Source organism: Doryrhamphus excisus, linkage group LG20 (genome assembly GCF_037039965.1).
Source record: "Doryrhamphus excisus strain RoL-2023G ecotype Guam linkage group LG20, RoL_Dexc_Guam_v1.1, whole genome shotgun sequence".
Taxonomy (NCBI): Eukaryota; Metazoa; Chordata; class Actinopteri; order Syngnathiformes; family Syngnathidae; genus Doryrhamphus; species Doryrhamphus excisus.
The window spans coordinates 7,868,215-7,881,717 of NC_136376.1; the positions used below are offsets into that span (position 1 = coordinate 7,868,215).

General features: G+C 39.2%; 2 protein-coding genes across 7 annotated transcripts in view; one reads left to right on the forward strand and one right to left on the reverse strand.

Moving 5' to 3' along the window:
- The window catches only part of LOC131108260 (A-type potassium channel modulatory protein KCNIP2), a 141,301-nt gene extending 132,838 nt beyond the window's left edge, over positions 1-8,463 (forward strand). For 4 of the 6 annotated variants that reach the window (XM_078799413.1, XM_058059169.2, XM_058059168.2 and 1 more), the window contains exons 2-8: positions 1,423-1,547; positions 1,625-1,694; positions 3,004-3,074; positions 3,171-3,278; positions 4,933-5,037; positions 5,156-5,218; positions 6,400-8,462. In XM_078799413.1, coding sequence (XP_078655539.1) covers positions 1,423-1,547; positions 1,625-1,694; positions 3,004-3,074; positions 3,171-3,278; positions 4,933-5,037; positions 5,156-5,218; positions 6,400-6,447 — 590 coding nt within the window. In that variant the 3' untranslated portion in view covers positions 6,448-8,462. Of the gene's footprint in view, positions 1-1,422; positions 1,548-1,624; positions 1,695-3,003; positions 3,075-3,170; positions 3,279-4,932; positions 5,038-5,155; positions 5,219-6,399 lie in introns of all 6 variants that reach the window. The other 2 variants (XM_058059164.2, XM_058059165.2) reach the window with 2 other exon arrangements.
- cox15 (cytochrome c oxidase assembly factor COX15) lies at positions 8,224-13,320 on the reverse strand. The gene is made up of 9 exons (XM_058059162.2): positions 13,107-13,320; positions 12,614-12,801; positions 12,411-12,533; positions 11,103-11,289; positions 10,861-11,028; positions 10,698-10,779; positions 9,194-9,348; positions 8,953-9,066; positions 8,224-8,886 (listed from the first exon to the last, which is right to left on the reverse strand). Exons 1-9 carry the CDS (start codon positions 13,179-13,181, stop codon positions 8,755-8,757), a joined length of 1,224 nt encoding a protein of 407 aa, XP_057915145.2. The 5' UTR covers positions 13,182-13,320; the 3' UTR covers positions 8,224-8,754.
- Positions 13,321-13,503: the final 183 nt, after the last annotated feature.

Genomic DNA, 13,503 nt, shown 5'->3' on the forward strand with positions numbered 1-13,503 from the left:
AAGGCTTGCATCAGAAACATTCACTTTTCATTCTCTTTTATGGTATACAGACATTGTCTGCTGGAACCTGGTGGGATACATTGTGGCGGTCTACAATGACAATGCATTCTTAGATACTTTGGACCCTGAAATGTGTATATAAGAGAGAGAGCGGGAGAATGGTTTATGCACATTGACAAGTTTAGTGGGGGTATAAAAGCAATAGCTTGTGAAGGTCAAACTTGGGAGTTGGAGTGAGAATAAAATGGGAAAATGTATGCTGTTGATTGTCTGCACCTTGTTTTCATCACACTATCAACCGCCATCATCATTTTCTTCAGTCCACTCTCTAAAATTGGTTTCGGCTTCCTTTTTTTTTCGAGCAAAGTGTTTCATTCTGGTGGGGGTTTTTATAACCTTAAAGGAAGACTGAACTTTTGTATGGAATTTCTTCCATTATGTCAATGTTGTCTTTCCCGTTTCTGAGCGCTAACAACTGATGCAACGGATCTCTAAAGTGAGAAAAACATGAAGCAGCTAACAATTTCCACTATAAAGCTTTTAAAAAAAAAACACATCCAAAACTGTGAAATGTTCAATTTACATAACATGACCTGCATATTAACAAAGCTACAGTGACACTGTTATTTTAGTAGCTAACACTCAAGAACTACTTTTCTGGCGTAGTGACACAGTGACCCACTCACAGCTCCTCACGCCACTTACAAAATGTAACATAAGCTAATGGAGTTAGCCTGTCAGTTTGAATTGATCCCATTGTGGTGTCTATATTCTGTCTGTTAGCACGAGTGCTACATGCTAACGTTATGAGAAGTGTTTCACTGTTGTAATGGCTCTTAGCTGCAAACTGCTCATCGAGCGTTAATCGCATGAGTTTAGCACCAACAGCCATGCAAAATATGCCATGCAAAATAGCATATTGTGTCGCGCACGAGTCCAAGAGGACCAGGCAGCTCTTCAGGAGCTATAAAAGCTTGTCAACAAATCGGAAACAACACGAGGTCATTACTCAATATAGCAGTCTGACTCACGGTGTCATCTTACAAACAACATTAAACACTCATCACGCAGCGACTTAACATTCAAAAGGTTTACCTTTTGATTTACCAAATATACAAACATGTACCAATGCAAGTCCCATTATGGGCTCATATTGGTGCATGTTTGTATATTTCATAGGTGCGCTTTTTGAGTGTTAAGTTGCTGTGTGATGATTTGGATGTTTTTTTTATTGTGTAATTTAGCCGCAGATTAGGTGCACCACTGTAGAAGCCACAGTGTTTAACGTTTAATAAAGTAACAGACTTAAGTGTCATAATTTACGGTAAACTGAGGCATTCATTGGAGTATTTACGGAATGCCAATTACTGTGAAATGATAGAAGTTAGTGATGCTAACATGTCCCTCTTGTCCCTTCCGCAGACAGCTTAGAAGATGACTTTGAACTCTCCACCGTGTGTCATCGGCCTGAAAGCATGGACAAGCTGGAAGAGCAAACAAAGTTCACCAAAAAGGAGCTGCAGGTTCTCTACAGGGGCTTCAAGAATGTACGTCCACTAAAGGAAAAACACTCATGACAGAAAACATGATGATGTGTTTATGTATGCCTTTATGCATATATTAGGAGTGTCCGAGCGGTGTGGTGAATGAGGAGAATTTTAAGAGCATCTACTCCCAGTTCTTTCCTCAGGGAGGTGAGTCAGTTGACTACTGATTGCTTCATATTTGCAAAACATTAAGAATAATGTCACTTTTAATATTTTGACACTAATATGTAACAAATGAGTTGGACAATATTAGAAATACCAAGTGATTTTTGCTTGTAGAAGATGGCATACAATTGAAGTGAAGTGTCCAGTAAGAATATAGCATACAGTGGAGCCTTGGTTAGCATTGAAAATTTTGCCTTGGTTTATGTACATTTATCGGTTAGCATACAAAATGGCGCACATCTTTCCCTGTTATTAATACACTAGATGTGTTCTTAATGTATTATTTTTTTAAATCGGTCGAGTGGTTAGCACGCAGACCTCACAGCTACGAGACCAGGGTTCAATTCCACACTCGGCCATCTCAGTGTGGAGTTTGCATGTTCTCCCCGTGCATGCGTGGGTTTTCTCCGGGTACTCCGGTTTCCTCCCACATTCCAAAAACATGCTAGGTTAATTAGCGACTCCAAATTGTCCATAGAGATGGCCAAGTGGGGAATTGAATTCAAGTCTCCTAGCTGTGAGGCCTGCGCTAACCACTCTTCCACCGTGCAGCCTATAAAATTTATAATTTATCATTATTATTATTATTAGGTGTGTTTTGAAATAGTTACTGTCCAACAAATTGATGCTTAATTATATTATTGTCAACATTTTTTTAAGACCAAATAAACCACTAATGTTATGATATATAATAAAATATCACAATAATGTAATATTTCCTTTAATGTGTCATGTTTCATTCTGTAAACTTGTGGCTTTTGACACTTATGACAAGTATTTTCGGTCTGTAAAACATTTGCAGCATTTCTAGAAATGCTGGCTTTTCAACTGTATTAAAGAGTAGCATTTCTTTGGCCATGTATTTAAATACGCTCTCAGTGAACGCACACCATTTTGCGCTTTTTTGTTCGCATTTACTTCTACAAAACATCCTACTACCCGTCTGCGATGTTATTAATCATAAAACTCTAAAAATGTTTTTTGTGTTAACATATTTGGCTTTCTGGAATGGATTAATTGCATTTCCATTGTTCCATTGATTTGTTTAGCGGTCCCTCTTGGTTAGACTCGGACCTTCTGGAATGAATTAATGACGCCAACCAAGGTTCCATTGTACATTCATGAAGAAGCAAGGCACTTCATCTCATTCCATGATGTTTAGTTCAATTAAATGTGAACCACTTTGCCTCCAGTTATATCATTTTTTTATAAATCTATATTTAGCTTCCTGCTCAGCTCGGTTTCAGGTTTAGGAAGGCATTCCTTTGCAAGTGTGTCTGTGTCTTTGCAGATTCCAGTATGTATGCGCACTTCCTGTTTGAAGCCTTCGACACCGACAAGAACGGCTCTGTTAGTTTTGAGGTGACCTTTTCATTTTCGTATCAGACATGCTTGAGCGCATCGAGCTTATTGTTATTGTTGTCAGGATGTAAGCTGAATAGTTCTCTCCTCTCTCAGGACTTTGTGTTCGGCCTGTCAATCATTCTGAGGGGGACCATTAATGACCGGTTAAACTGGGCCTTTAACCTCTATGACCTGAACAAGGACGGCTGCATCACCAAAGAGGTCACTTTTCTTGAATACCTTCCATTCACTGTCACTTTCATTAACCTTTGCAGAACTGTCTGCTGTTTTAATGAGCTATTAGGCTGATTAATCATGGCAATTACATATGCATTCATTTATTTATACATTGAATAGCCACACTGGTCCATTATTCTCATTTTGCAGAATGAATAGATTGATTAACTCATTTAATATCAGCCATTTTTCAAAAGCTGTCCCTCTTTGTTTTGATGATTTGTACTGATTTTTCAAAGCGAACACAATATTGTGGTCTTGGGCTTATATAGATATGGTATATACCAAAAAAAAAGCATTAGACTCTCATCTTGCATCAGAAAGAAGAAGTTTATTTCTACTTTTTTCCGTTTTGTTGATCATAGGTAAGTTTCATCAAAATACCAGTTTTCACTTTGACACAAATTTAGCAATAAAATTTAGCCAACATGTCTAAACAACAATACCACAATAGAAACAACACAAAAAAACGTTCGTTTTGGATGAAATTTGTTTTAAATAAATATAACACCATGAATTAGTTACAATTTTCATATTTGCAATTGAACTCTGTATGCATGTGTTAAAATGTATCTTCAATTTGAAACCTCCCTTGTATTTATTGTATAGTATTTCAATGCGAAAAATGCATTGTGGCTTTTTTTTCGGCTTAAAACTGCACCAAGGAGTTGCACTTCTTGTGCCTCTTGTGCAAAAAATCTTATAAATATGTCTTTGGGAGCGAGCGGTCAGGTTGCAAAAAAAATAAAATAATGACGTCTTTGGGAGCAAATGAGTTAATCATGGTTTAGTGGATTAGATTAATCATGGTTAGTTTGCAGAAATAATTTTTTCAGTTAAAAAAATAATAAATACAAATAAAAATGTTTTTTTAGATATAAATTGAACCATTAATTATGATTTTGTTGATACATCTATTCTATGTATTTGTTTGTTTATTTGTGATTCCATATATGAGGTAAAAAATATATATTTTTTAATTATGTGATTAATTACTCATAGCCAAGACATGAGAAAAATCTCTCTGCACACCACCAAGTGTGTCTATTCTCTGGAATAAATGGCAAAAGGTGGCTACACAGGTTAATTATGTACCTTCTGCCATCTAGTGGAAGAGCATTAAATGACACACAAACTCTTACCAGCTTCAGCCACCATCTTCACAAGGTCTTTAGCTTTGGTTTCTGAGATTGATTCTCACATTTCGGACCAAAATATGTCCCAAATACCCTTCCTGAGCGGTATGGACATCTGTTTTTCTGAGGATTGTTTGTGCAGATGAACGTGTGGCAACTTCCAGTTTCTGGAAATTGCACCCAAGGATGAACCAGACTTGTAGAGCTCGCAATTATTTTTATGATATTTAGGTTGATTTGCCATAATGTCACATAAGGAAAGTGTGTTTGAGGTGTGGCATTAGAATGCATGCACAGATGTACCTGCAACTAACCTGAATATTCTTAATATAATCATGACATGTCATAATCATGAAATAAATGAAACAGAAATACTTTTGGTAATCCTAACTGACCTAAAACTGTCAATTTTAAACAGTGAGAAAAAAAAATTGGACACTAATTATATAATACGAGTTTGTAATTCCTTCAGCTCCACCGTCATTGTTTTCTTCTCTTTGCAGGAGATGCTGGATATCATGAAGTCCATCTACGACATGATGGGGAAGTACACGTACCCCACTATGCAGGATGATGCACCAAGAGAGCATGTGGAGAGCTTCTTCCAGGTCATAACATAACTTTGTTTAAAACCAATAACAGTTGGCACCAAAAAAAGTAGCCCAGAGGTAAGCACTGATTAAATCTGTGGCTGCTATGCTTTCTTTCTTTCTTTCTTTCTTTCAGAAAATGGACCGAAATCAAGATGGTGTGGTTACTATAGATGAGTTTATCGAGTCGTGTAAAAAGGTAAGACACCGATAGGTACAGTATTTCACAAAAATGAGTACACAACTCACATTTCAGCTGCCATTACTGTATATCTTGGCTATAGGTTAACAGTACAATACATTTTACACATTCTGAAATAATTACAGGCATACAATACGCAATAATACACTTACAAAACATGCAGGTTAACAACTTGATGTCTTTTCCTGCTGTAGATGTTAAGTGAATTGACTTAGATTCATAACTGCAGGACTGATTTTCCCTTGCAGATAGCGCCATCAAACCACTTTGCATTTAAAAAAAATATATTTAAAAAAAATAATTCTACTAATAGGCAAGGCTCTAATGTAACAACAACAGTGTTTAGATCAGGGGTCTCAAACTCAATTTACTTGGGGGCCACTGGAGCTCGGGTCTGGGTGAGACCCCCCCCCCCCCCAAAAAAACGCATTTATTAAAAACAAAAAAATTTAAAAAACTTCGCTTTGGTTCCAATTTTCTACAATAAAAGCTCTGATAAAACATTCCACTGTTCTCAAATATCTTACTTTTTATTTTTCTATACAAAATAAAATGAAAAATAAATAAACAAATCAAGAAAAAAGAAAATCAATCAATCAGTAATAAATAAATATAATAATAATAATAAAACGGCAAATAATAAAAACTTAAGAAACCACATATAGTTTTGTGGCTAGACAAATTATTTTTTTCAGATTAAAATGAACAAAGCATTATTAGAGCCCTGTAGACATGACAAAACACGACTATAGTCACATTTATACTCTTTTTATTTACAACATATTGCACAACTGCAGGGTCTTGAGACACATGCTAACTCGCAAACTAGAGAGCTAGCAACCTAAACGGTAGCCTTCAAGTTATTTCCTTTAAACTTAAATAGCCAAAAACTTACCACTTCCACACGGATAGGGAGGATAACTATTAACAGTTATTTAACCTTTAACATGAACATTAATCAAACGTAATATTTTTTTCTGGGTACATGATACCATACAGCATCCATATCAAACTTGCGCGGGCCGCACTAACATTAAACTTTCATATCAAGGCGGGGGCCTCAAACTAGTGTCCTGCGGGCCACGTTTGGCCCGTGGGGCCGCGTGTTTGAGACCCCTGGTTTAGATACTGCAGTTGAACTTTAAGTGACTTCTTCCCAAACTGTCCTATGTCTCTAGGATGAGAACATCATGCAGTCCATGCAGTTATTTGACAATGTCATCTAAAGAAGAGGCTCAGGGAGGGTGCTGGTCCCGGGAAGCGGGGGGGTTGAAGGTATCAGGGTTAGTGTGTGCGTATTTGTGTGTGCGTGTGGACCTTCTCCGGATTGGAAGCGAGAGGGAAGCGACAGCAACCCATCCCCCGCCCCAGGTGAAGCAACAGTGGAAGACTCTTCCTCGTCTGTGGAGGAACACTGGAAAAGAAGGCAAGCAGCAGGCTCATAGACACGAGCACAAGCCCCCCCGCCCCCCAATTCACCTCTTTTATTTTCTTCCCCTTCCGGATGGGCCTCTAAGACCTCTAGATCCATGTGAATCCGATCCAGACTTTGTGCATGTGGCACTGCTGTGAAACGCACGCTGCGGCCGACGAGAAGGACATTTCTGACAATTGGGGGGCTCAAACATGAACTGATTTCAGTATCGCATGATGATGTCACTTATAACGTTATTTAGCGAGGCGCTCCAAAGTCTGCGTGTCCGTCTGCTGTTTCCCGGTCATCCACAGGTGCCTCACCCTTTGTGTGCGTGCATGTGCAACAGGAATGACCTTCATCATGCATATGGAAGATGAGACTGGGAATAACACCCCCCTCCCCTTTTTTCTGTCATCATAGGATTCTGATTCTTCCAAACTATTACAGTCGGTCCCAGTCGTTCTAGCCGTTACAATAAGCAGGAGTAGACAGCAAGGCTGTTTGTCAACTTGTTGTGGTCACAAGAGTCATGTCGTCATAGCAGGTTTTACATTTTTTACATGAAAATTTAACTAAAACTTTTTCTTTGCAACAAATTAGCAGGTTTTCAGAGTGTGAGGTGCAGCAGCTTGAGAAAAATAAAGTGGAACCTCCAAAGTGAAACGCCATAAAACCCAAATTTGGAGCGGAAAAATAAAATATATCTCATATCACTTGACACTTTAGGTTTTATTTCTCCTTTTACCAAATGTAAATGTGTGATGATAACCATAGACCAAAAAATGTAACTACAGCAAGTGTCCGGCTGCTCAGTGCAATGTTACCAATACAATACAAATATAAATCAGGAAATAGTTTTTTATGCTGTACAACACATTCATTTTAGCAATACTTATGAAATGGTACTAGATGACAATATTACTCTGCAACCACATTCCTTCTGCTTTACTGTACCGGCATTTTTAAATGGTGAGTATCCAGCCATCCATTTTCTATGCCACTTATCCAAACGGTGAGTAGTTTTACTTTATTTTAGTTTTATTACATACAGAACGTACCCTGTTATTATACTAGTGTGACGGTTAAAATGTATATTTATGAGTCTGGAACAAATTCATTCATTTCCTATGTGAATATACTGTTGAAATGTTTGACTTTGGAGGTTTGACTATCTTTACAGATTAAATGCAAATGGGTGAAGTAGCAAAGGCCCCAGCTGGTTTGCTGTCACACTTTCAAAATCCCTGATTTAGGCTAAATTTACAATGTAATTCAATTTTTTTTTTTTTAAAGTAATTGTATGTGTGTGTGTGTGTAATGTTAAAAATCCTATTTTCTCTTTTTCTCTGTTACACCAAAGAAGAAACATTTGGCCTGTCTATTATAGGAATAAATAAATGTGTTGTAAATTGGCAAGGACCAATCAGAACACCTTCTTCCTCACCTCATTCATTTTTTTTCAAGACTTAATGTTAAGAGATTACATCAAAGTGCATGAAGAATTTGCTTTTTTCCACCCTAAATGAATTACTGTACACAAGTAGACAGCAATAATCACTTCCCACTCCTTTCTGTGAGAACATGATAGAATCATAATAATCCATTTTTATTCTATTTAAATCTGATTGCTCCTCGCCAGTTTTCAGCTCCCACAAGTCAGGCCCTTTTATTCCCCCGCATGTAATCTGTCTAGAGTACTGACAACTAACCTGTTGTTCCGACTTCTGTTAGCGAGCCTCTTAACTAGTTACATTACATAATGAAAATATGTATATTTTGTACAGAGATAATAAAATCAGTTACTATGCATACTGACTGTACATGATTTTATTAAAGTCGTACAAGGACATTTTTCTGCATAATGTATCATCACCATTTTAACAACATTTAGTTCATAACTTAAATAAACCCTTTATACAGTAAAATCCAGCTCAGCTTGAAGGCAGAGTGTAGTAGACATAGTAATTTAGTAATGAAATTTGCATTTAAAAAAAAAAAAGGCTGCATATTTACGTTGCGGCAGTGGCTCAGGACATAGAGCAGTTTGTTCGGAAACCAGATTGGCTGTCCACACTGGTACATGAATGTGAGTATGTGGTTGGAGAGGCCGCAAACATTATTTGGGCATTTTTCTGAGCTCGGCCAGAACCCAAATGGCGAGTGAGAGAAGCGCCACAGATCCAGACTGGTGGGTCGCTGCCAGCGGAGTGGGCACATACAGTAACAAGGTGCTGATTCCCAGTGCAACCTGAGGAACCAGAACACAGTTCAAGACCTGGTTTACATGCAGCAAACTTCTTATATGCACAATTACCTGTCCGTATGCCATTGCTGCTAGGAGGCTGATGGCTATCTTAGCTCTCCTAGGAAGCACCATCCTTCTGGAGAAGAGATAGAGCCCAGTGATGGCTGTCAAAGAGGTGATTGCCTGGAGAACAACAGAAAAATAGGCTTGATGAGCGGAGGCGTGGGTTCTCTTCTGACAAACTCGAGTCCTATAGGAGTCTCTAATGACGGGCAAACATGTCCCAGACCATACTCAAAAATGGACGTACCAAGATCCTGTGGTCAAACTGAACAGTTGTGGGGTTTTCAAAGAAGTTCTGTAATGTGGGAGAAAAGGCCAGAAGGTCATCCGGAATCCAGCGTTCTCCCATTTTAGGGAACGAGTTGTACACCAGGCCGGCATCCAATCCAGCGACGAAAGCACCTGAAATAAATATTTTTGTTAAGTACTGGTGTGCATGTAAATCATTAAATTACCATTACATAGTTTCAGCTTATTGATGGTAAACACTAATTACATTTAAAAGAGATCCCATAGACATTTGTGCCATCAAAAAAAAAAACAAAACATAACGACATCTATGTATGTAAACACAGTTAAGAGTTAAAATTAAGGGTGTCATAAGACACAAGACGAAACAATACACAAGTTGAGTCCACAAGACAAGATAAGATTGTCACGATTTTCAGAAAATGGCAATGCAGGTGCCGTTTTTAAATGTTTATTTTCCTACAAATTGACACTAAACGATTACTGTCGGCATATTTTGAGACCAAATAAACCACTCTTATAATATATAATAATATTATCATACTAAATCAGCAATATTTCCTTTAATATGTAATCTTTCGCTCTGTAAAATTATGGAATTGCATTCTCACAGGCTGTCTGACATTTGCAGCATTTCTTGAAATGCTGGCTTTTCAACTGTATTAAAGAGCAGAATTTCTTTTGCAATTCATAAGTTGTGTCCAGGGCTGCACGGTGGACGCGTGGTTAGCGTGCAGACCTCACAGCTAGGAGACTCGAGTTCAATCCCACCCTCGGCCATCTCTGTGTGGAGTTTGCATGTTCTCCCCATGCATGCGTGGGTTTTCTCCGGGTACTCCGGTTTCCTCCCACATTCCAAAAACATGCTAGGTTAATTGGCGACTCCAAATTGTCCATAGGTATGAATGTGAGTGTGAATAGTTGTTTGTCTATATGTGCCCTGTGATTGGCTGGCGACCGGTCCAGGGTGTACCCGCCTCTAGCCCGAAGACAGCTGGGATAGGCTCCAGCACCCCCCCCGCGACCCTCGTGAGGGAAAAGCGGTAGAAAATGAATGAATGAATGAATGTCAGTTATGGAATTGCAATTTATGCCATGTATTTTTTTCTCACAGGCATTTCATACTGTCGGACATTTGCAGCATTTCTTGAAATGCTGGCTTTTCAACTGTATTAAAGAGCAGAATTTATTTTGCGATTCATAAGTTGTGTCCACCACTTTTCAAACAAATTCACCATTTTGGCTCATCCGTGTTGATGAGCTCACCTTGCATCTTTTTCCCTCTTACGTCTACTAGTTCTATTATGTCACCTTGCATTGCTGCTCACGCGGCTACACTCTTCCGCTGTGAGCATGCTAGGCCACCCTTCTCCCCCCAAAGAGACAAAGCAACTGTATGACTTACAAAAAAGCTCACTCCATTCAACCCGTTTTTATACAGAATGCTGTTATTCTATAAAACGTTTAGGGGCTAAACCAATGCAATGTTGACTTCATAATACCTGAAAGAGCTGTGAGGAAGACAAGCCCACCCGCGCCTTTGGCAAACCTCCGAAGCTGCATGAGACGTTTGGTTTCTGCCAACTTCATAAGATAAAGCACAGCCATTAATCAATCAAAAGACAGAATACGTGTGGATGAAGTATTACACCTGTAAGGAAGTACCTTGTGTGCAGGCAGCATTAGCGTGAGGCCGGTCCACAGGCTGGCACAGTAAAGGAGTAAAGCAGAACCAAGGTGAGCACTTAGTCGATACTGGCTGACCCTCGGAATGTCGTGGGACTCTGGCTTCTCCTCCAGACCACTTTTGACCATGTACCAGCCCAACAAACCCTGACAAAACACACAAAATACTTGTGATGCTCTATCATAATGTACATCAACTTATTACCGTCCATGTTTTTCACCTGGAAGAAGACAAATCCACAAAGACCCAACACTTTCCCCTTCATGGAACGAGTGAAGTAGCCTTTCCTCCAGAAGTACACAGTGGGGAGAATGTAGGCCAGTCCCACCAGCCTGCCCCACATACGATGACCCCACTCCATGTAGAAGATGAACTTGAACTCTGGCAGAGTCATGTCATGATTCATTCTAGGATGACACATCATTTGTATTGTGTGAGATTGAGATAGAAATTCAGGGCTACAAAACATCACCTGCAAGGACCTTTTTTCATCAACATGTCAACAATTATTTTAACCCGATGCGGTAAAAGTCAAAAGGTTTACAAATAGTAATGGTATTTCATTTGAACATGCATCAGATTACAATTGAATGCATCACATAATCAGTTCACAGTTCCACATGTCCAAAAGGAGTAGGAAGAAGCAAAGCTTATTAAATCCTACCCCTCCATCTGGTACTTTTACAATCAGTAACTGTTACATTTGTTCACTTCCTGCTTTGCTAATATAGTTTAAGTTGTTTTTTTTGTTTTGTTTTTTTATTTTTTGTCACGTACCGAAGTACAAGGTGATATGACCATACAATCGGTAATAATCGGTATCATAGTAAGTGTCAATATAGTGATATGTATAGCACATCATGACTGGTTCAAGACTCTTCATCCTTTTTTATTTAGCAAACATCAACTGCTTGTATTGTTTCTTAAATTGGCTCATCATTGTGCATTGTTTGAGGGTCTTACTCAATCCATTCCATAGTTTGATTCCACATACTGAAATGCCTGATTTAATGTCACACGAAAACTCAAAACTGATTCATTCATTCATTTATTTTCTACCGCTTATCCTCACGAGGGTGGCGGGGGTGCTGGAGCCTATCCCAGCTGTCTTCGGGCGAGAGGCGGCGTACAGCCTGGACTGGTCGCCAGCCACTCACAGGGCACATATAGACAAACAACCATTCACACTCACATTCATACCTATGGACAATTTGGAGTCGCCAATTAACCTAGCATGTTTTTGGAATGTGGGAGGAAACCGGAGTACCCGGAGAAAACCCACGCATGCACGAGGAGAACATGCAAACTCCACATAGAGATGGCCGAGGGTGGAACTGAACTCGGGTCTCCTAGCTATGAGTTCTGCGCACTAACCAATCGTCCGCCGTGCAGCCCTCAAACCTGATCATTTATATTATTTATTTCGGAAAATTTACTTATAACGTAACATAAAACATGTTGTCTGCAAATCAAACATCATGGAAAATTAAATGCACCTGCTTAATAAGAACAGCAAACGCCATCTTACATCTTGAATTCAGGAAACTGTTGGTACTTGGAGAACTCCGCCTGCCATTCTGCCTCTGACTGAGGGGGTTTCATCTCTCTCACCAGGTGCCAGTCCACCATGGAAAGACCGGATTCTGTTAATCTGATTCATGAAAAATATACATACAATCAATCAACCACAGATACTTGACACACATGGATGACAGGCACTGTGATATTTACCTAGTAACGCCACCAAGGACAACAGCACCCACCACAAGGCCACTACAGCCTAGTAACCAGCGACCTACTATCCTGTTTGTGGATGCATTGGGGACACTGACTGCTGCTGCCGGCGAGGATGAAGCTCCTGCCTCGGCTGTGATGGTGCTGTGGCTCCTTCTCACCAGCCAGTATCGTAACTGTGCACCCTGGCAAAGTAACAAAGACCAGATATTTCAGGACTACAGTTCAGTGATTCTGAGGCTGTTAGGGTTTGCACGTGTAACCATTGATCTTGCAGCAATGTCATATGACATTAGCATGCATACTTGACAGCTGAGTAATGCAACTAAACTATCAAATCAGTTATAATGAATAAGCTCCAAGTGAGACGAATTAATTGACTAATTTATAATACTTCAGGTCACTAATAACACCTTCTGTACATCGAATTCGAAACTCTTCCCAGTCTTCCTAGCTAGGTTATTAGTTAGCTTGGATGTATCACACTTACGTTACTGTGTCGATTTCCCCCTCCGGCTCGTCTACAACCGTTTAATATCGTTGTCCTTATCGAAGCTAGCAACATGTTTGTTTATTAAGCTATTAATATTAATAAAAAAAGTAGCACAAGTCCACCACTAAGGATGCTGTCAGTGACGCTCTGCTCACAGCGTTTACACAACCATGTTTCTTAACATTAGCTTGAACTTTCAACTCTGACGTCACAACGTCACCAAAATAGTTGGCGAACTTTTTTTGTATTTTCAAATATTTGTGATTCCACAATAAATACATATTGATGATATAACTGTAAAAAGTTGTCGTATTTTTACACATTTTTTCAAAGCGGAACTCTTAGTCGTGTGGGCTTTCTTTTGCTTTACAGCGTATGCCGCACGGGCGGCTAC

Excerpts from the sequence above, each read along its gene's own strand:
- cox15 (XM_058059162.2), bottom strand. The coding sequence starts at position 13,181 with ATGTTGCTAGCTTCGATAAGGACAACGATATTAAACGGTTGTAGACGA. Across the intron at positions 9,349-10,697 it reads CTTCCTCACAGCTCTTTCAG|GTGCTTTCGTCGCTGGATTG; the intron begins GTATTATGAAGT and ends TATTTATTTCAG. Across the intron at positions 8,887-8,952 it reads CAGCAATGGCATACGGACAG|GTTGCACTGGGAATCAGCAC; the intron begins GTAATTGTGCAT and ends CTGGTTCCTCAG.